Genomic DNA, 23,195 nt, shown 5'->3' with positions numbered 1-23,195 from the left:
GCTCATCTTGTTATAATCAAAACCTGAGAAACCCACATCTTAGCATCACATGGATGTTATTCTGTCATTTGTCACCGTAAACCAGCAGAGCTTCAGCACTACAGCAGCATATCTTCCAGCAGGGCTGCAGTCAGCCTCACAACAGGACAAAATGTCCGAGGTGGCCTCCAAACTCCCTGAAAACCAGCCTGATTGACTTTAAAAAGCATCAGTTGCTAATGTCCAAGCATTGAAACGTAAAAGGACATTATCAGATGTTCTAACTGTTTTGGTAACATGAGAAGCATGGGCCAGCTGATTGGTGTATGTGCTGTGGCAATGGCAAGTAAAGAGTGTGTTTACAGTAAATTAATAAATCCCTTTTTTCTCTTGGTAACTTGCTAATGATTTGGAACAGCTTGTACTCTGTTTTATGGACATTATGGGATAACTGTCACCAAATGACTCATTAATATACATCCTAATTTCAGTAAGTGAGCATATTTTCTGTGCCATGTTGTAGTTTTTAACTGATGGTGGCACATTTTGAAGCTGTTGGACATACATAATATTAGCAGAAAGGCTTATTAATAAACAGACACAGATGCTGATTAGTATTTAATCCAGCAGCTGCCAGTCTGGTACTCTGTTCGCTGCAGTTCAGCAGGTTTGGTCTGTAGAGATCCGTCTGAAATCCGTCTAGTATTTTTTGAGTGATTTCAGCCTGAATCACTGCAGTGGAAAGACTGACTGACTGACAAAAAAGACTTTTCCATCCATCAAGCCTTTGTTGAGATATGGAGCTGCTTCATGTATCAACCCCGACTCCTCCAGCAGGCAATTCTTATTCCAGTTAAAGTCATTTCAAAGTGAAGAATAGGATAATCTCCAACTAACCTACACAAAGCTTCAACAGAGAGTCACACTTAACTGTTTCTGACTGAGACTTCTGACCTGTAACATTGAATAAAATCTTATATAATCAGCAGCATTTCTATTTATAAGTTCACTGTTTATTATTCACTTTCACCAATTAGTCAAGTTTAGGATGGTAAAAGTTTTGTTGTTCCCGAATGTTTCATGATGAGACATTCTCTGCTTTCATAGCTGCTTTGCCTTTTTACAAATGATGACACTTGCCATCAGCAAATCTGATTAACTTAAAACATCTGAATGTGGTGTGTGTCGAACTGTGCCACAGTCTGACAGTCTGTGGTTTATCTTCACCTCACAATGAACTGGTGTTTTTTAAAGTACAGTCAATCTATTCAGGGCAAATAAATATACTCCCTGAATTTCTCCAAAGAAATCTTACAGGAACCATCTGTTTCGAGAAGCCAGTGACAGTTTTCTGTTGCAGACAATAGAGGATTGTGTATCTTTAACTATCATGGGTGCAAATACCAGCCAAGTGAAACTCTTAAGTTATTCAAGCCTTTAAAGCATTGAGTGTCGGGAGGATTGTGTAACGTGTAAAAGCGAATCAGTCTATCAACTCTATTTGACAGCTCGTCCCAGGGGAACGCATGACAAAACAGGGGAGGGAAGCAGAGAAACAGACCAAAATGGCAGCATCATTGCCTTCTGTGATTTAATGTGAAATAGAGAAAACAATCTCTTTGTTCGCCGGGTCAATGCAGCCACAGCAGCGATTAATCCCAAAATTCCTAAGAGGCTTGAAATACTTGTTTTAAGATAAATTTGTACAACAGATCAGAATCTAAATCATTGTGCTGGGCCAGCTGTCAACAAGGACAAACATGACAGGCAAAACATCTGCCGAAGCTAAAACAGATCAGCATCTCAGCTGTTATGGATGTGACCGGTCGTACACTTTATCAGATTTATGACTGTACCCCCGCGCTGGGTTTGAAAGTAGGATACTTCCATTTCTGGCCCACTAATCAGCAGCAGTCATGGCAGCAGCTCTGTGAGGCTGCAGTGGGAGGCACGCTGCTGGGAATGGCAACGTGTTCAGTGACAGTGCTAACATGCTTTAGTTGGCATGGGTGGATTAGAAGACCCTGGGCACAGACTTAAAAGCCCCTCCCCCCCCGGCTTGTCTACATTGGCATAAACACTGACTGAGTGAAACAAAATGATTTGTAGCTGAGATCTGTATATTTTTATTCATTTGGCTGCTTTATATCTTGTTCTAGTTTAATCTTTTATCTCCTTTTGTTGTAAGTTTACACCTCAGCAATCACTTTTGCATTTTTATGATTTTTTATTTTTGTGACATTTTCTTCTTGTTTTGTTGCTGTGTGATGTATCTTTGTGGTAACTTTGTTTCTGAAGTCATTAAACCCTTTTTTTTTAATCAATTAGCTTTTCTGAAGGTCACACAATTACTGGTTTGAGTTAAAGCCCTCCACTTTTCCAGTCATAGTACTTTTTAACTTCCCGTCATTCTTTATTTTCTACTCTGCTCTCGTCTGCTAAATGGTTAGTTTAAAGACATACAAATGGTTTGGTCTATATGTCTACAAATGAGATACATGGTTATACAAATTTTGGATTCCTGCCTTGACACATGAGTGAAACAGCCTCTTGATATCATACCAATTTACAGTTTTAAACATGGATTTTAATGCTACCATGTCTTCAACAAATTAACACAATTAGCCACCACACATATTCTGACAAGGCGAGCACTTCCACGAAAGTCACCTCACTGCTCCTTCACACATAATTTTCACCTGATATCAGCTGTTTGGGTTGACAACTTGTTAACACAAGCTTCAAGAGGCCCAGAAATGGGAAATATGACATACGGGAATAAGCCTGTTGTCCTAGGCACAGAAGTATTCGTGTACTGGATGTACTGAATAAACGTGATGTGAGACTGCAACTCATGAGGGGCATTTCAGCACTAAACAGATTAATGACTCTGAAGCTAAAGCTTAAGCTGCAAACAAAACTAATTATAAGAGCCAAAGCTTTTAGTAAATGACTTCAGTGACTTTGGTGCAGCTCAGTCTCACATCTCCAAACTGTTTTACTCCATGAAAAGAGTGGTCAGAGCCTGAGATACCATGTTTTTTAGAGGTGTGTATGTGAGAATTACTGACATCTAGTGGTAAAGACGGGAATAGAAATGGCATGAAATTCCAAGTTCAGTTATGAATGGACGTCAGTGGCCAAAATTGTTTTCAACATAAACACATTTTTTTATTTTTGTATCTGTGGGTGGATCCAGTGGCCTCAGGTGTATTGATGACTGCACTACAAGTGATTTTGTACATGTGTACTGTCTTCTTTCATGGTGCTCTAGCATCTATCAAATGAAGCCAGTACTGATGTTTTAAAGCTCAGAGGTTCTCACTTCACACACAGAGTTCTTTGTCCATTCAGAGACACCGTAGTAAAAGGTAGCACAAATATGGCAGCTGCTATGCATGTGAACCTACAGCAAGTAGATATAACTGGCTCATTTTAAAAATATAAAAGCACAAAGTTAGTTTGGTAAAGTGATTAGATAACAATAGAAACATAGTTTTGAATGATATATTAAACGTGTCATTGCCCTTTGATTTTGTTACATGCTGCACCTTTAAAATGTGCCTTCCTATCAAACTTAAAGCAACACTTAATTTTTTAACTTTATAACTCTGTGCTTTTAACTCATTTTCATGCCACGCTAATGTTAATTATACACATTCCTAGGCCGTCATGGCCCAGCAACTTTTTTTCCCCCCAGCACAGAGCATAAAGTGACAGCTGCTCTTTAATTTATGGCACACACCAGCAGCTGGTGATTAACACCAGCATTGGCCATTTAAAACACTTTCCATGGCTTATGATGAACTCAAGAGGACATCAGCAAAGGAAGAGATGAAAAGAAAGAGAAAAAAATGACAAAGCAAGAGATAAGACAAGAGCTGACATTGGACTGACTTTAACTAGCTGGACAGAGCTCAGAGAAGAGACAGGATGCGAGATAGATGCGGAATTAGCCTTCGTTAGGGGGTGTTAAAGTCCAGTAATCTACCAAGATTCAGTAGAGTTGCTTTAAGAAACAAATTTATAATAACTAGAAATATCAGTTCAGTGTTTCTCCTTATTGAGGCGTATTGATTTAGAAATGTTTACATACATTTCTTTGTTTTAATGGCATAAAGAACTATCACAGCCTTATACCTTATAGATTGAGATTTACAAAGACCCATTTACTATATAGAAAATATGTCAAATGAGCTATAATGAGTCGCTCTGAGATGGAAGAAATCATCACATTTTCTCTGTTGAGCAGATTCATGCATAAATAATATGACCATTCATCCTGAATCTAGTGTGAGTAAATTGTGATGAGATTTCATAAAGCTCTGACTCATTACTGACAGAAATCAGGTGCATTAGTCATTAAGGAAGCAGAACTTGTGTGTGTGTGTGTGTAAAAAGTCATTTTTAGAGCAACCATGCATCTGTCCCTGTTCATACATCTTTTGCCTCCATCTGTGTCTCAGATTCTGTTTCTTTCTTCCTAAGACAGCCGATCATTGGCACAAGAGGTCGGGTTGTAGAAGCTGAAACCTGCATCCACCTCTTATTGTTTTATCTCATTCACAAGTCATTAGATGGAGCTGGTATTTATCGGCTCCAAACAATCCTCTGATCTTACTTACTGCGTCCTCCCATAACCTCATAAATAATCTAATCTTTTTAAGCTCTGTGGCATAAACTAATCTGTGACCTCATTAATAACCATTCACAGCCTCATCTCCTTATTTCACTCATAATCTTTTTTCTGACATCAGTAACCGGGTCGTACAACCCCTCTAATGACAACACTCTGACTTGATAAGATCACTCATCTCTTATCAGTCTGACTTATCGTTCTGAAACAAAGCTGTTTCCTGAATCTGAAATAAAAACAGTAGTGAGTGTTTGCATTGATTTGGTGAGGCTAATCTTTTGTCTTCTGATTAAACAGCAGGGGGAAAGCTAGTAGTAAACACGTCTTCTTTTTACTAATTTATTGCAATCTTTCTCATGTAAATGAGTTTGCTCCAAAGCTTCTTATGTGAGCATCAGCTCTCAGAGGCATGAGAGAGCGAGGATGAGCGGGAACGAGGCAACAATGAAAGAAGCGTATGCTTGGGTGTGTGTGGTGGGGCAGATTCAGAGAGATCAACAGACAAAATGAAGATGAGCTGAATGAACGGGCAGCTTCCTGCACCATTAATCCACAACCTGAGCCATCAGGTTCAGGTGGTTGACAGCAGTCTTCAGGAAAGAGACGAGGTCAGAGACAAAGGTCTGGAGGGGATGCTGGTCTGTGTGTCAGAGGTGAATCATGAGACAAAAGGCTGAATAAACAGATGTCAGACTGAGGACGTCAAATCTGACTCATCTTTTACTTTTATTATTAAAAAATGGTATTTAAAATTAGTCAGCTGAAAAAATTCATACTTCTTTTCTTGTAGTAGATGGTGACATAAATTAAGAACAGTTTATAGTTCTTTGCAAGTTCTGAGTCATCCTTAATTAGGCCCGAGCACCGAAGGCGGTGCGAAGGCCTATTGTAATTGCTCCGTTTCTTCCTTATTCTTCTTCTTCTTCTTCTTCTTCTTAAACATTGGAGGCATTTTTGGGGACCTGAACATGCACGAAAACGCGCCTATTTTTGTGTACCCCCCCAAAGGAATGTGAAAAATTTGATATTTTGGGGTGCTTGGGACTGTTCGGGCAAAATTGAATGAGAGCGCCACCTATTTACGATGCCCCGCCACTGCACGTCATCAATCTTTATGAAAATTGCTATAAATATTCTAAATGTTCAGGCGAACAAAAAATCCTCTTGGAGCAACAGACTAAAACCAACAGGAAGTCGGCCATTTTGGGTCAAAGTCGCCATTTTGGCGTTTTACTGACATTTTCAAAATCTATCTCCTCCTAGAGATTTTATCGTACTGCTACCAAAATAGCTCAGGATGTCCAGAAGGCATGTGTCTTTAAAAGTTATTGAAAGTTTTCTAATAGGAGAAAGGGCATGGAGGGGGTGGGGCCTCAAATTTTGATGTGTCGCCGTGAAGAACGAAAGTGATATAGCTTCCACATAAAACAATGTATCTGAACCAAAATGGCCATGTATGATGCCAGTCCCATCCTGAACACATCTACATGTCAATATTTGGGTTATGAATTGGCCACGCCCCCTGGCGACAGTAAGTCATGGTTTTTACTTGGAGACCCTCTTATCTGACGTTTTGAACACAACCAGGTCCAAACTGGGTCAGACAGCAGAAAACAAGTTGGTGATGATAACCAGTGAAAACTGTTGCTCTATGCTGCAGGGCGAGACCGTGGCGCCATGGCGAACTTTGATAAGACGCCATGACATCATAAATCACTATAAATCCCTCAATTCTGATCCAATCCCCATCAGACTTGCAGGGATTAATCAGGGTCCGGCCCTGAACAGATTCATATCACCAATTCCGGTCTAGCCCTAAGCCCCGCCCACTTCCAACAGGAAGTGCTTTTTTTCAGACGCAGGGGTCCATCTCCTCAGGAATAAAACGTGCACACTTGAAAGTACTTCACAACATGTCAAACCCTTTCATGATACCACAATAAAAATCTCAAGCTCCTTCGCCAAACGTAACCATGGCGAATAGCGGTCCGACGCCATCAAACAGGAAGTACTTGTAACTGACCCATTGTACTGCTGATCTACACCAAACCTGGCAGGGAGGAGCGCGGACGAGCCGAGAACTCAGCCACATTGACATATGTTGGAAAAATTGCAATATGGCTCTATAGCGCCACCTACAAATATTTAATTGATCATATCTGCCCACTACATTGACTGATATGGCTGAAATCCAGTATATTGATAGAACTTGGAAGGATGTACAAAAAAGCCTCTTGGACCTATATGATAACTTCAACAGGAAGTCAGCCATTTTGAAAAAAGTGTCATTTTTGGGGTCATTTTTGCATGTTTCTTTGCCTTGCATTTGAACGAACTCCTCCTACAGATTTTATCGTATTTACCTCAAACTCAGTCTGAACACTCCAGAGGCATGTGTGGTCAAAAGTTATTGAAAATTTTCTAATAGGAGGTGGCGTTCAGCGGCGGCGCCTCATCAAGTTTTGATGTTTCGCCAACAAGCACGGAATCTATTATTTCTGCAATACAACACTCATTCTGTACCAAACTGCATATATTTCTCTTCACTTCCATGCCGACCACATCTACAAGTCCTGATGTTGTCATCTGGACATTGCTAAACGCTGCATGGCGAGACCGTGGCGCCATGACAAGGTTGGATAAAACGCCATGACATCATTATTGAGTATAAATCCCTCAATTTTCATCCAATCAGCATCACACTTGCACTGATTAATCAGAGTCTGCTTCTTAACAGATATATGTAATTACTTCTGGTCTTGGCCTAAGCCCCGCCCACTTGAAACAGGAAGTGCCTTTTTCCTGCAGCAGGGTCCCTCTCGTCAGGGATTAACCTCACACACTCTACAGTGCTTCAGATCAGGTCAAACCCTTTCATGATATAAGAGAAAAAAAACCTCAAGTTCCTTCCTCAAGCAAAACATGGCAAATGGCGTCCACCGCCATGAAACAGGAAGTACTTGTAACTGACCCAATGTACTCCTGATCTCCACCAAACTTGGCAGGGAGGACAGTGGTCAGGCCTGGAACTGATTCAAATACACATATGCTGGTAATATGGCTCTATAGCGCCCCCTATCAATATTTAGTCTATCAGCTCCACCCACTGCTTTGAACGACATAGTAAAATGTGGCATATTTATATAACATGCCAGGACAAACAAAAAAGCCAGTTCATGTCCTGATGTTCTCAACACCATAGCCCTGGGAAAAGGAAGTCCCACCATTTTAACCCTTTATCCTCTGTATAACTAATTCTAACTCATTAATATCATCCTTCATGAACTCATGGTTGAAAATATGACTGACTTCTTACAGCATCATGATTAAAATGGCTTCCTGTGATGGTTTAAATCATTCGCCATTATACAGGAAGTGGCACTAACCCTGCTGTCAGTTGACCAATTGAGCTAATATTTTCCTGTTCTCATTAGAGTTCCAATCTGAACATGGTTGTACATTAAAAGAACTTTACCACCACCTAGTGGCCACGTGGAATTTTCCTCTTGATGAAATCATGCTCCAGATTGTGGGAATTCAACACAGTTTGTAAGAAACAAGGTCATGAATGCTTCAGATGTCATCACTGGACAGGCTGACGTGCAAGTTGATCTTCTGATGAGGAAAATCACCTCTTGATGGAGATAAACTCTGGAAGAATGGGTATATGGCTGTGGGCAAGAGAGGCTGTGTTGCTGGAGGGAGGCTCTTGGCCGATGGGGCGGTGCAATAGGCCGAAGCGGCGCCAGAGGTGCGAGGGCCTCCAACGCTGCTTGCAGCTTTAATTAGGCCCGAGCACCGAAGGCGGTGCGAAGGCCTATTGTAATTGCTCCGTTTCTTCCTTATTCTTCTTCTTCTTCTTCTTCTTCTTCTTCTTAAACATTGGAGGCATTTTTGGGGACCTGAACATGCACGAAAACGCGCCTGTTTTTGTGTACCCCCCCAAAGGAATGCGAAAAATTTGATATTTTGGGGTGCTCGGGACTGTTCAGGCAAAATTGAATGAGAGCGCCACCTATTTATGATGCCCCGCCACTGCACGTCATGAATCTTTATGAAAATCGCTACATATATTCTAAATGTTCGGGCGATCAAGAAATCCTCTTGGAGCAACAGCCTACAACCAACAGGAAGTCGGCCATTTTGGGTCAAAGTCGCCATTTTGGCGTTTTACTGACATTTTCAAAATCTATCTCCTCCTAGAGATTTTATCGTACCGCTACCAAAATAGCTCAGGATGTCCAGAAGGCATGTGTCTTTAAAAGTTATTGAAAGTTTTCTAATAGGAGAAAGGGCATGGAGGGGGTGGGGCCTCAAAGTTTGATGTGTCGCCGTGAAGAACGAAAGTGATATAACTTCCACATAAAACAATATATCTGAACCAAAATGGCCATGTATGATGCCAGTCCCATCCTGAACACATCTACATGTCAATATTTGGGTTATGAATTGGCCACACCCCCTGGCGACAGGAAGTCAAGGTTTTTACTCGGAGACCCTCTTATCTGACGTTTTGAACACAACCAGGTCCAAACTGGGTCAGACAGCAGGAAACAAGTTGGTGATGATAACCAGTGAAAACTGTTGCTCTATGCTGCAGGGCGAGACCGTGGCGCCATGGCGAACTTTGGTAAGACGCCATGACATCATAAATCACTATAAATCCCTCAATTCTGATCCAATCCCCATCAGACTTGCAGGGATTAATCAGGGTCCGGCCCTGAATAGATTCATATAATCAATTCCGGTCTAGCCCTAAGCCCCGCCCACTTCCAACAGGAAGTGCTTTTTTTCAGATCCAGGGGTCCATCTCCTCAGGAATAAAACGTGCACACTTGAAAGTACTTCACAACAGGTCAAACCCTTTCATGATACCACAATAAAAATCTCAAGCTCCTTCGCCAAACGTAACCATGGCGAATAGCGGTCCGACGCCATCAAACAGGAAGTACTTGTAACTGACCCATTGTACTGCTGATCTACACCAAACCTGGCAGGGAGGAGCGCGGACCAGCCGAGAACTCAGCCACATTGACATATGCTGGAAAAATTGCAATATGGCTCTATAGCGCCACCTACAAATATTTAATTGATCATATCTGCCCACTGCATTGACTGATATGGCTGAAATCCAGTATATTGATAGAACTTGTAAGGATGTACAAAAAAGCCTCTTGGACCTATATGATAACTTCAACAGGAAGTCAGCCATTTTGAAAAAAGTGTCATTTTTGGGGTCATTTTTGCATGTTTCTTTGCCTTGCATTTGAACGAACTCCTCCTACAGATTTTATCGTATTTACCTCAAACTCAGTCTGAACACTCCAGAGGCATGTGTGGTCAAAAGTTATTGAAAATTTTCTAATAGGAGGTGGCGTTCAGCGGTGGCGCCTCATCAAGTTTTGATGTTTCGCCAACAAGCACGGAATCCATTATTTCTGCAATACAACACTCATTCTGTACCAAACTGCATATATTTCTCTTCACTTCCATGCGGACCACATCTACAAGTCCTGATGTTGTCATCTGGACATTGCTCAATGCTGCATGGCGAGACCGTGGCGCCATGACAAGGTTGGATAAAACGCCATGACATCATTATTGAGTATAAATCCCTCAATTTTCATCCAATCAGCATCACACTTGCAATGATTAATCAGAGTCTGCTTCTTAACAGATATATGTAATTACTTCTGGTCTTGGCCTAAGCCCCGCCCACTTGAAACAGGAAGTGCCTTTTTCCTGCAGCAGGGTCCCTGTCGTCAGGGATTAACCTCACACACTCAAAAGTGCTTGAGATCAGGTCAAACCCTTTCATGATATAAGAGAAAAAAAACCTCAAGTTCCTTCCTCAAGCAAAACATGGCAAATGGCGTCCACCGCCATCAAACAGGAAGTACTTGTAACTGACCCAATGTACTCCTGATCTCCACCAAACTTGGCAGGGAGGACAGTGGTCAGGCCTGGAACTGATTGAAATACACATATGCTGGTAATATGGCTCTATAGCGCCCCCTGTATATAGTTCATCTTTCAGCTCCAACCACTGCTTTGAACTATATGGTAAAATGTGGCATATTTATTTAACATGCCAGGACAAACAAAAAAGCCTCTTCATGTCCTTTAAGTTCGCAACACCATAGCCCCCTGGGAACAGGAAGTCCCACCATTTAACCCTTTATCCTCTGTATAACTAATTCTAACTCATTTATATCATCCTTCATGAACTCATGGTTGAAAATATGACTGACTTCTTACAACAGCATGATTAAAATGGCTTTCTGTGATGGTTTAAATCATTTGCCATTATACAGGAAGTGGCACTAACCCTGCTGTCAGTTGACCAATTGAGCTAATATTTTCCTGTTCTCATCAGAGATCCAACCTGAACATTTGTCCTACATTAAAACAAATTTACCACCACCTAGTGGCCACGTGGAATTTTCCTCTTGATGAAATCATGCTCCAGTTTGTGGGAATTCAACACAGTTTGTAAGAAACAAGGTCATGAATGCTTCAGATGTCATCACTGGACAGGCTGAGGTGCAAGTTGATCCTCCCATGAGGAAAATCACCTCTTGATGTAGATAAACTCTGGAAGAATGGGTTTATGGCTGTGGGCGACAGCGGCTGTGTTGCTGGAGGGAGGTTGCGGGGTCATGGGGCGGTGCAATAGGCCGAAGCGGCGCCAGAGGTGCGAGGGCCTCCAACGCTGCTTGCAGCTTTAATTAGGCCCGAGCACCGAAGGCGGTGCGAAGGCCTATTGTAATTGCTCCGTTTCTTCCTTATTCTTCTTCTTCTTCTTCTTCTTCTTCTTCTTCTTCTTCTTAAACATTGGAGGCATTTTTGGGGACCTGAACATGCACGAAAACGCGCCTATTTTTGTGTACCCCCCCAAAGGAATGTGAAAAATTTGATATTTTGGGGTGCTTGGGACTGTTCGGGCAAAATTGAATGAGAGCGCCACCTATTTACGATGCCCCGCCACTGCACGTCATCAATCTTTATGAAAATTGCTACAAATATTCTAAATGTTCGGGCGAACAAAAAATCCTCTTGGAGCAACAGACTAAAACCAACAGGAAGTCGGCCATTTTGGGTCAAAGTCGCCATTTTGGCGTTTTACTGACATTTTCAAAATCTATCTCCTCCTAGAGATTTTATCGTACCGCTACCAAAATAGCTCAGGATGTCCAGAAGGCATGTGTCTGTAAAAGTTATTGAAAGTTTTCTAATAGGAGAAAGGGCATGGAGGGGGTGGGGCCTCAAATTTTGATGTGTCGCCGTGAAGAACGAAAGTGATATAGCTTCCACATAAAACAATGTATCTGAACCAAAATGGCCATGTATGATGCCAGTCCCATCCTGAACACATCTACATGTCAATATTTGGGTTATGAATTGGCCACGCCCCCTGGCGACAGTAAGTCATGGTTTTTACTTGGAGACCCTCTTATCTGACGTTTTGAACACAACCAGGTCCAAACTGGGTCAGACAGCAGAAAACAAGTTGGTGATGATAACCAGTGAAAACTGTTGCTCTATGCTGCAGGGCGAGACCGTGGCGCCATGGCGAACTTTGATAAGACGCCATGACATCATAAATCACTATAAATCCCTCAATTCTGATCCAATCCCCATCAGACTTGCAGGGATTAATCAGGGTCCGGCCCTGAACGGATTCATATCACCAATTCCGGTCTAGCCCTAAGCCCCGCCCACTTCCAACAGGAAGTGCTTTTTTTCAGACGCAGGGGTCCATCTCCTCAGGAATAAAACGTGCACACTTGAAAGTACTTCACAACAGGTCAAACCCTTTCATGATACCACAATAAAAATCTCAAGCTCCTTCGCCAAACGTAACCATGGCGAATAGCGGTCCGACGCCATCAAACAGGAAGTACTTGTAACTGACCCATTGTACTGCTGATCTACACCAAACCTGGCAGGGAGGAGCGCGGACCAGCCGAGAACTCAGCCACATTGACATATGTTGGAAAAATTGCAATATGGCTCTATAGCGCCACCTACAAATATTTAATTGATCATATCTGCCCACTACATTGACTGATATGGCTGAAATCCAGTATATTGATAGAACTTGGAAGGATGTACAAAAAAGCCTCTTGGACCTATATGATAACTTCAACAGGAAGTCAGCCATTTTGAAAAAAGTGTCATTTTTGGGGTCATTTTTGCATGTTTCTTTGCCTTGCATTTGAACGAACTCCTCCTACAGATTTTATCGTATTTACCTCAAACTCAGTCTGAACACTCCAGAGGCATGCGTGGTCAAAAGTTATTGAAAATTTTCTAATAGGAGGTGGCGTTCAGCGGCGGCGCCTCATCAAGTTTTGATGTTTCGCCAACAAGCACGAAATCTATTATTTCTGCAATACAACACTCATTCTGTACCAAACTGCATATATTTCTCTTCACTTCCATGCCGACCACATCTACAAGTCCTGATGTTGTCATCTGGACATTGCTCAACGCTGCATGGCGAGACCGTGGCGCCATGACAAGGTTGGATAAAACGCCATGACATCATTATTGAGTATAAATCCCTCAATTTTCATCCAATCAGCATCACACTTGCACTGATTAATCAGAGTCTGCTTCTTAACAGATATATGTAATTACTTCTGGTCTTGGCCTAAGCCCCGCCCACTTGAAACAGGAAGTGCCTTTTTCCTGCAGCAGGGTCCCTCTCGTCAGGGATTAACCTCACACACTCTACAGTGCTTCAGATCAGGTCAAACCCTTTCATGATATAAGAGAAAAAAAAACCTCAAGTTCCTTCCTCAAGCAAAACATGGCAAATGGCGTCCACCGCCATGAAACAGGAAGTACTTGTAACTGACCCAATGTACTCCTGATCTCGACCAAACTTGGCAGGGAGGACAGTGGTCAGGCCTGGAACTGATTCAAATACACATATGCTGGTAATATGGCTCTATAGCGCCCCCTATCAATATTTAGTCTATCAGCTCCACCCACTGCTTTGAACGACATAGTAAAATGTGGCATATTTATATAACATGCCAGGACAAACAAAAAAGCCAGTTCATGTCCTGATGTTCTCAACACCATAGCCCTGGGAAAAGGAAGTCCCACCATTTTAACCCTTTATCCTCTGTATAACTAATTCTAACTCATTAATATCATCCTTCATGAACTCATGGTTGAAAATATGACTGACTTCTTACAGCATCATGATTAAAATGGCTTCCTGTGATGGTTTAAATCATTCGCCATTATACAGGAAGTGGCACTAACCCTGCTGTCAGTTGACCAATTGAGCTAATATTTTCCTGTTCTCATTAGAGTTCCAATCTGAACATGGTTGTACATTAAAAGAACTTTACCACCACCTAGTGGCCACGTGGAATTTTCCTCTTGATGAAATCATGCTCCAGATTGTGGGAATTCAACACAGTTTGTAAGAAACAAGGTCATGAATGCTTCAGATGTCATCACTGGACAGGCTGACGTGCAAGTTGATCTTCTGATGAGGAAAATCACCTCTTGATGGAGATAAACTCTGGAAGAATGGGTATATGGCTGTGGGCAAGAGAGGCTGTGTTGCTGGAGGGAGGCTCTTGGCCGATGGGGCGGTGCAATAGGCCGAAGCGGCGCCAGAGGTGCGAGGGCCTCCAACGCTGCTTGCAGCTTTAATTCTTCTTCTTCTTCTTCTTCTTCTTAAACATTGGAGGCATTTTTGGGGACCTGAACATGCACGAAAACGCGCCTGTTTTTGTGTACCCCCCCAAAGGAATGCGAAAAATTTGATATTTTGGGGTGCTCGGGACTGTTCAGGCAAAATTGAATGAGAGCGCCACCTATTTATGATGCCCCGCCACTGCACGTCATGAATCTTTATGAAAATCGCTACATATATTCTAAATGTTCGGGCGATCAAGAAATCCTCTTGGAGCAACAGCCTAAAACCAACAGGAAGTCGGCCATCTTGGGTCAAAGTCGCCATTTTGGCGTTTTACTGACATTTTCAAAATCTATCTCCTCCTAGAGATTTCATTGTACCGCTACCAAAATAGCTCAGGATGTTCAGAAGGCATGTGTCTTTAAAAGTTATTGAAAGTTTTCTAATAGGAGAAAGGGCATGGAGGGGGCGGGGCCTCAAAGTTTGACATCTCGCCGTGAAGAACGAAAGTGATATAACTTCCACATAAAACAATGTATCTGAACCAAAATGGCCATGTATGATGCCATTCCCATCCTGAACACATCTACATGTCAATATTTGGGTTATGAATTGGCCACGCCCCCTGGCGACAGTAAGTCATGGTTTTTACTTGGAGACCCTCTTATCTGACGTTTTGAACACAACCAGGTCCAAACTGGGTCAGACAGCAGAAAACAAGTTGGTGATGATAACCAGTGAAAACTGTTGCTCTATGCTGCAGGGCGAGACCGTGGCGCCATGGCGAACTTTGATAAGACGCCATGACATCATAAATCACTATAAATCCCTCAATTCTGATCCAATCCCCATCAGACTTGCAGGGATTAATCAGGGTCCGGCCCTGAACAGATTCATATCACCAATTCCGGTCTAGCCCTAAGCCCCGCCCACTTCCAACAGGAAGTGCTTTTTTTCAGACGCAGGGGTCCATCTCCTCAGGAATAAAACGTGCACACTTGAAAGTACTTCACAACAGGTCAAACCCTTTCATGATACCACAATAAAAATCTCAAGCTCCTTCGCCAAACGTAACCATGGCGAATAGCGGTCCGACGCCATCAAACAGGAAGTACTTGTAACTGACCCATTGTACTGCTGATCTACACCAAACCTGGCAGGGAGGAGCGCGGACCAGCCGAGAACTCAGCCACATTGACATATGTTGGAAAAATTGCAATATGGCTCTATAGCGCCACCTACAAATATTTAATTGATCATATCTGCCCACTACATTGACTGATATGGCTGAAATCCAGTATATTGATAGAACTTGGAAGGATGTACAAAAAAGCCTCTTGGACCTATATGATAACTTCAACAGGAAGTCAGCCATTTTGAAAAAAGTGTCATTTTTGGGGTCATTTTTGCATGTTTCTTTGCCTTGCATTTGAACGAACTCCTCCTACAGATTTTATCGTATTTACCTCAAACTCAGTCTGAACACTCCAGAGGCATGCGTGGTCAAAAGTTATTGAAAATTTTCTAATAGGAGGTGGCGTTCAGCGGCGGCGCCTCATCAAGTTTTGATGTTTCGCCAACAAGCACGGAATCTATTATTTCTGCAATACAACACTCATTCTGTACCAAACTGCATATATTTCTCTTCACTTCCATGCCGACCACATCTACAAGTCCTGATGTTGTCATCTGGACATTGCTCAACGCTGCATGGCGAGACCGTGGCGCCATGACAAGGTTGGATAAAACGCCATGACATCATTATTGAGTATAAATCCCTCAATTTTCATCCAATCAGCATCACACTTGCACTGATTAATCAGAGTCTGCTTCTTAACAGATATATGTAATTACTTCTGGTCTTGGCCTAAGCCCCGCCCACTTGAAACAGGAAGTGCCTTTTTCCTGCAGCAGGGTCCCTCTCGTCAGGGATTAACCTCACACACTCTACAGTGCTTCAGATCAGGTCAAACCCTTTCATGATATAAGAGAAAAAAAAACTCAAGTTCCTTCCTCAAGCAAAACATGGCAAATGGCGTCCACCGCCATGAAACAGGAAGTACTTGTAACTGACCCAATGTACTCCTGATCTCGACCAAACTTGGCAGGGAGGACAGTGGTCAGGCCTGGAACTGATTCAAATACACATATGCTGGTAATATGGCTCTATAGCGCCCCCTATCAATATTTAGTCTATCAGCTCCACCCACTGCTTTGAACGACATAGTAAAATGTGGCATATTTATATAACATGCCAGGACAAATAAAAAAGCCACTTCATGTCCTGATGTTCTCAACACCATAGCCCTGGGAAAAGGAAGTCCCACCATTTTAACCCTTTATCCTCTGTATAACTAATTCTAACTCATTAATATCATCCTTCATGAACTCATGGTTGAAAATATGACTGACTTCTTACAGCATCATGATTAAAATGGCTTCCTGTGATGGTTTGAATCATTCGCCATTATACAGGAAGTGGCACTAACCCTGCTGTCAGTTGACCAATTGAGCTAATATTTTCCTGTTCTCAACAGAGTTCCAACCTGAACATGGTTCTACATTAAAACAACTTTACCACCAACTACTGGCCACGTGGAATTTTCCTCTTGATGAAATCATGCTCCAGTTTGTGGGAATTCAACACAGTTTGTAAGAAACAAAGTGATGAATGCTTCAGATGTCATGACTGGACAGGCTGAGTTGCAAGTTGATCCTCTCATGCCGAAAATCACCTCTTGATGGAGATAAACTCTGCAAGAATGGGTATATGGCTGTGGGCAAGAGAGGCTGTGTTGCTGGAGGGAGGCTCTTGGCCGATGGGGCGGTGCAATAGGCCGAAGCGGCGCCAGAGGTGCGAGGGCCTCCAACGCTGCTTGCAGCTTTAATTTCTTTATATATTGTCAGGAAAGCAGGAAATGGGTGCAGTGATGTTTGACCTCTGAAAATAGAAGCAAAAAGCCAAAATTTGACTGATTGTATTAATTGATAATAAGCACATTCTTGTATGGGTTGCATATACTAACAACACACAAAACTCTCACAAAATATAATATGCTGATAGAGTTTTATTTGTTTGTAATATGAGTAAAAAATCCTATTTTGATGCTTAAGCTACGTACATTCAGAAATCTTTCTTTTTTTTCTTTTAAAATGAAAACTGAGTTAGTTTTGCTTTGACCTGTGGTTTGCATTAGGTTAACAAAATAACTTGTCCTGAAATGAACCCTCTTATTCTAGTTTTGTTTAGCCATTTTCACACATCCATGCATATATTCTATATATCTACATGAGTTTAGACATAGACTTTCATGTAATGTATGTGTATTTGTATACAGATATTTAAATATATATGAATTATTTATGGCATTTGTATCCTCTGTATGTGTATATGTACGTGTATGTGTCAGTCATGTATATGTGCGTGCTGTCCAGATGTTTGATTGTACTTAAATGGACCCGAGGAAGAATAGCATTAGTTCCTGGCAGCAGTTAATAGAGATCCAAATAAAAATAAACAAAGCAGTTAACAAACTCATGGACAGAAATCTTGAAACGTTCAGGAGATATTCTGGAGTAGAACATCCTCTCTAGACTTTCTACTGAGATTTTCCACCCCCAGTACAAACTCTGGAACAACAGTGATTTCTGTGGATGAGAATATTTGCTGACACATTCACATGCATGAATGCATGAAAATTATGCTTCACATTTTATGCACTTAGTTGTTCTCAACAGTGAATGTTGCTCCATGTGGTTTTCAAAGCATTTTATATTTCTTTGTGAAATGTGTCCATATGTCGGCTCTTCTCTCCCAGGAGTTTTGTTGAATTAGTGTCACACACTGGAACTAGTTTTACTGTATTCCCAGGGGTTCATCAAAAGCCTGTGCCTCCCTCTGTACCATACATGGAGATTAAGTCTGATGGAATTGTGTCTCTACCAGATATTTTTCTCATTTTCAATAAGAGAAAAGTGTTCATACATTTTGTCATAGTTGTTTTTCTCATGCAGCAGATTTTATTTGGTCTAGTTTCCATCAGAGAAAAACTTCAACCAATAAAATGAACATGCTTTAGCACATCTCCAACAGAAAGCCTCCCGTCCTGTGATGTGCTTTTGTAAACAGCAGCTACAGTAAAACTCTGCACAGAATTCTCCAGACTTTTTTCCGCAAATTTGTGGTGTTCATGCACAAAAGCAGCTTTGGTATTGACCACCATCTTTGCAACAAAACAAATATTGCGCAACTACTGAAGAATGCTCCAGTTGAAATATACAACTCCCACAATTGTTTTCCTTAAATACAAATTAGAAGCAGATATAGAAATTCTTAAATGGTGTGCAAATGAAAAACATTTTCCTCTGAAATTAGACACTAGATTCAAAGACTGGACATGTGAAGGATTAACAGCTTTCTGTAAGATCATGAAGGAAAATAAACTACTACTGAACAGATTAAAGAAAAACTTTTACTGCTATTTACAGATGAGACATGTTGTCAATGACAAGATAGAAGTTCATATCAGAATCAAGCAAACAGCTGTTAGACATGTTTAAAAGGGCATTTCGTTCAAACAAAGATAGATGTATTATCTGTGGCTGATATAAAAAGCTTATAAACATGAAAACACATTTAAATCTATATATTAAAACTAAATAAGAAAATGAAGGCAGGACAGAAAAACAGAAGTAGAGTGGATAAAATTAGCAGAGGAAACGCAGCAGCTAGCAGAGCTGGAAGTAATCCGGCTGAAAAAGTCTGATAAGGTATTTTTATTACAACCTACCAAAAACTCCCCATAAACTCCCCGACCTACTAAAGAAATAGTGGAAAATCAAATGCAAATCATTATGTTTTTGGCACTGTCATGTTATTATTTTACTGGAAGGGAATGAATAATGTAATACAAGCAATATGTGGAAACAATCAGCTTCATGGAAAGTACTTCTTTTTACTTTAGACTCAAGCCCTGGAAATGTCGTGACAAATGTTTGTTCAGTTTTTTTGGTGGCAAGCAGTAAGGTCTTTAAAGGGACAACAGGTGGAAATTCATTGTTTCTAGATTGGAGGAATTAAAAATGGCTATATAAAGAACTACAGGTATAAGTATACTAGAGTATAACAGGGCATCACACACTATTTCTCTGTGTTGACCTCCAGCCCTGTGTTAACCAGGCGGTCCGGCCGTGGATTCATGAATGATCATGTGAATTGCCCCCTCCTCCCTTCTCACAGAGCCCACCGCCCTCCCTCCCTATAGAAGGCTTCAGCCAGCGAGCAATGGTAGTGCATATTTTCAAAGCAAAATGGCGGCGAGCAGAACAAAACATTGACCAGAAGATGACCAGGAACCGACATTACCTCGAAAAAATCTAATTAGGTGCAAAGAAGTTGTCGGATAGAGAAAGGGACATAACCCGGATTAACTTTGACCTTGTATTTTTAAAGAGGAAAGCACTGCGAGAGCTAAAGAAGCTACAATTTGACTGGAAGCTAGCTGTTCCCCTGGACAGTAAGTACCAACATAAATAAGTTACTTCAGCATGTTTCACAAAACGATGAAATTGTTTTGGTCAGTGTGTGTTTGCACTTTCATTTGCGAACAAGGCAAGAGGGGGAAGAGGTAGAGGGAGGTGTGGCTCATTACACACTTTGTTTTGGTCTACAGGCAGCACACAACAGCAAACCTTGCAGTAAAATGATTTAGCTCATTGCCCCTTTGAGAAGAGGTGGTTATCATAGGAGAGCAAGACTTTGAACATGTGGATGGACATCACGATGAGTATTTATAACATGGAGAGAAAATTAGCACATGTTAATTACAAGAGGAACCTGTTTTATGTTAGAAGAGGTGTATGAACATATACTACTACACAAGATGAACTTTAACTCTCCCAACCTCAGATAATACACTGTATATGTAACAATGATCACATCTTACTTGCTGCTGTTTTTTTTTAAATGACATTGAAGCTGATACTCTTTGACACATGTTAACATTGGTTGCTCAATGTTAATAGAGTGTATTTAGAAAAAAAAAAAAAAAAAATGTCTGTCTTACCAAACCAAATTGACTGGGAGTCCAGGTTTACCTGTGTCCCCTTTTACCTAAAAAGACATCAGTCTCTTTGATCAGTCATAAACTGATTTAACGGTTTTAATGTCTCTGGATTGTAAAATCTTATAACAGATTTCTGATTTAAATATTCTGTTTCTCCTATTTCTGAGAACATTTGATACAATAAGACAGATTGCAAACACCTTTGAATCAAAATATAGTTTAAATATTCTGAATTCTCTAAATCTAACTTTTCATTTTATCTTTAAAATGTGCACTCAGACAGGGCATGCACTCTAGAGGCTTTGGTCCCCACAGTTCAGCTTGTTCTGTACTGACGCTCTCAGTAAGTTGGAATAATGAAAGGCTTTCTTCACACTGCTGGTCTTAAAGCTCAATTCTGACTTCTTTTTTTCTGAGAACAGATTTTTTTAGTGGTTGTCAACATTATGATTTAAATGCGACCACCATCAGATTCCAGTGAGAACAGCCTACAACCCCGAAGTGATCCTGAGGAGATGTGACATAGTGACATTTATGGAGGAAAACTTGGTTACACGTCTGTAGTGTGTGTGTGTGAATCCATTTTAAAGTTATTCAATAAGAACTGACAAAATGATGATATAATATTGTTACATCCATTGTTTACATTTGATCTTGTCATATTTCGCCTCCTCTAGCACAGAATTATGACATCTGTCTGTCTTTAATGATGTAGAATTTGGATTAAATGTACTGAAAAAAATATCTAATACGTATCCGATTTAGCATCACATATGAAAGTTGTCTGTGTTGGATTCGAAAAATCTGATTTGTGCTGTTCAGATTGTTGTAAAATAACCAGATGTAATAATAATAACCAGATGTGAGTCACATATGGACAAAAAAAGACAGATTTGCCTGCAGTGTGAATGTAGCTGTAAGTAAATGTTATTACTGCACATAATTTCTCTCTGCTGTTCAAGAATACCTCAATGCTTCTGATGTTTTAACCATAAAACAATAATACAGTGCAATGCTCAGAGGAGGTGTTTTCCAAGTGAAGAGATTTTCCTGACATTTTCAATTTACATTTCTTACACAGCCATCCAAAGTGAGCTGTGTCATCACCTCCCGGAGACTCGTCTCCCTCTAGCTCACACTAATCATTGGTGTGACTGTAAAAGTGGGTCTGCTTTGTAATTGTATTTATAAGAGCTATGTGAATGAAGTGAGCAGGTTATGGAATGATAAGCTGTTACATCTAACTGTGCAGAGGGGAGAACTTTCTGTATTAATACAGAGAAGCAATACAAAACATCAAAATTGAATCTATTAATTACTAATAGCAAATATTCCAACATAGGTGGAGGATTAGTAGGTTTCAGGGGAACATGATGAAACTCAATGTCTGCGGTGACTTCCCTATGTAAATTTTGAAGTGATAGAGTACATATAGAGAGAAGAAGGTATAAGGTTTGGAGGATTAATACGTGTTTGGGACACAAAAGAGCAAATCATTGCCTCAGACCCCTAAATTTAATCATGATCTGGCCATGACTGCATATAATATCTATAGGACCCGCAGGAGTTCATAGAAACTCATTAATGTTGCACTAACAACACGGCCCTGTGGGCTTTTTCATTCATATCTTTATACACACTGGTTTTGCCACTTTCTTTTTCCACTGAAGCAATGATCCAAAAAAACAAAACAAAAAAAAAAAAAAAAACACATCATTGTCAACAACAGCTCTGAACACCTCCATCACTGCTGCTCTCCATCTGTCCTCCACCACAGAGTCAGGCATGAAATCTGACTGTTTGAACTTGGGTTGCTTCACAAACACACCACCAATGATTTGAACAACAAATTTACAGTAACCCCAAATCAGAAAAGAAAATGTTAGATCTAATATCTCTAATATTTCTTCCCATCATAATTTATGTAAACAATCATCTGCAGACTGATCAAAGTTATCAAATCAGCAACACATCAAATGTCAGTTTTATGGAGCCCAACGTGAGGGACATTCAGTGCTTACCGTAGAGGATGGTCACCATGGAAACCGGCATAACCAAGATGCCTAAGAGCATGTCTGCCACTGCCAGTGACATCAAGAAATAGTTTGTGGCGTTCTGCAGCTTCTTCTCCAGGGAGACAGCCAGGATCACCAGGATGTTTCCCATGACGGTGACGGCGATGACGGCTAAAATCAGCAGAGCTGCCCAGTTCTTCGGCATCTCTGAAGCCGGACACTGAGGAGAGCCATAAACTACCCCACCGTTGAGGCGGGACCAGTTCCCCAGCTGCGTTTCCATGCCGTTACGGGCCACGTCGCCCCCCTGACAAGCCAAGTTGGTGGTGTTGCTTTGCTCAAGTTCTGGCGGAGGCCAGGGGTTGGATTCCAGAGTGGTAATGGCCCTGACAGTGTGAGAGATCAACTCAGACACGTTACCGCCACGCAGTGTCATGGTTTCAGCTCAGTAACACTAAAGATGAACGCCTCCGGACTGCTGCCAGGAAAATGAGTCAGAGCAAAGTAAGAAAGTGGAAACTTTGATCATCATTTACACACTTTCTGCTACCTTTTGTTCAGGTGAATACCATAAATACATCACCAAAAACCCCTAAGGTTATAACTTTAATTCAAAGTGACATGTCTCTTATTTATTCCATCACCACAGAGAAGCTTAAACCTGGAAATGTCTGTCGGGATCAGCACATGACATCCACACAAGGGAAACAAAAATAGCCGACTGCTGAATTCAGCGCAACAAAAAGAGCAGCTGCCTCATCTCAAAGGACAATACAGTACGCATAAAAATGTAATTGCTTAGTTAACACCGTCACTGTGTGTCTTATGGTCCTGGA

General features: G+C 41.2%; 1 protein-coding gene across 1 annotated transcript in view; it reads right to left on the bottom strand.

The window, feature by feature from the left end:
* The window catches only part of htr2aa (5-hydroxytryptamine (serotonin) receptor 2A, genome duplicate a), a 102,970-nt gene extending 79,983 nt beyond the window's left edge, over window positions 1–22,987 (bottom strand). The window contains exon 1 of the mRNA XM_042002552.1: window positions 22,366–22,987. Within this exon, the coding sequence (XP_041858486.1) occupies window positions 22,366–22,795 (430 nt within the window). The 5' untranslated portion in view covers window positions 22,796–22,987. The remainder of the gene's footprint in view (window positions 1–22,365) is intronic.
* Between the last annotated feature and the right edge of the window lie 208 nt (window positions 22,988–23,195).

The sequence above is a fragment of the Melanotaenia boesemani genome, chromosome 12 (genome assembly GCF_017639745.1).
Source record: "Melanotaenia boesemani isolate fMelBoe1 chromosome 12, fMelBoe1.pri, whole genome shotgun sequence".
Classification (NCBI taxonomy): Eukaryota; Metazoa; Chordata; class Actinopteri; order Atheriniformes; family Melanotaeniidae; genus Melanotaenia; species Melanotaenia boesemani.
The sequence above is the reverse complement of the archived record's forward strand: the minus strand, read 5'-3'. Positions and strand labels throughout refer to the sequence as shown.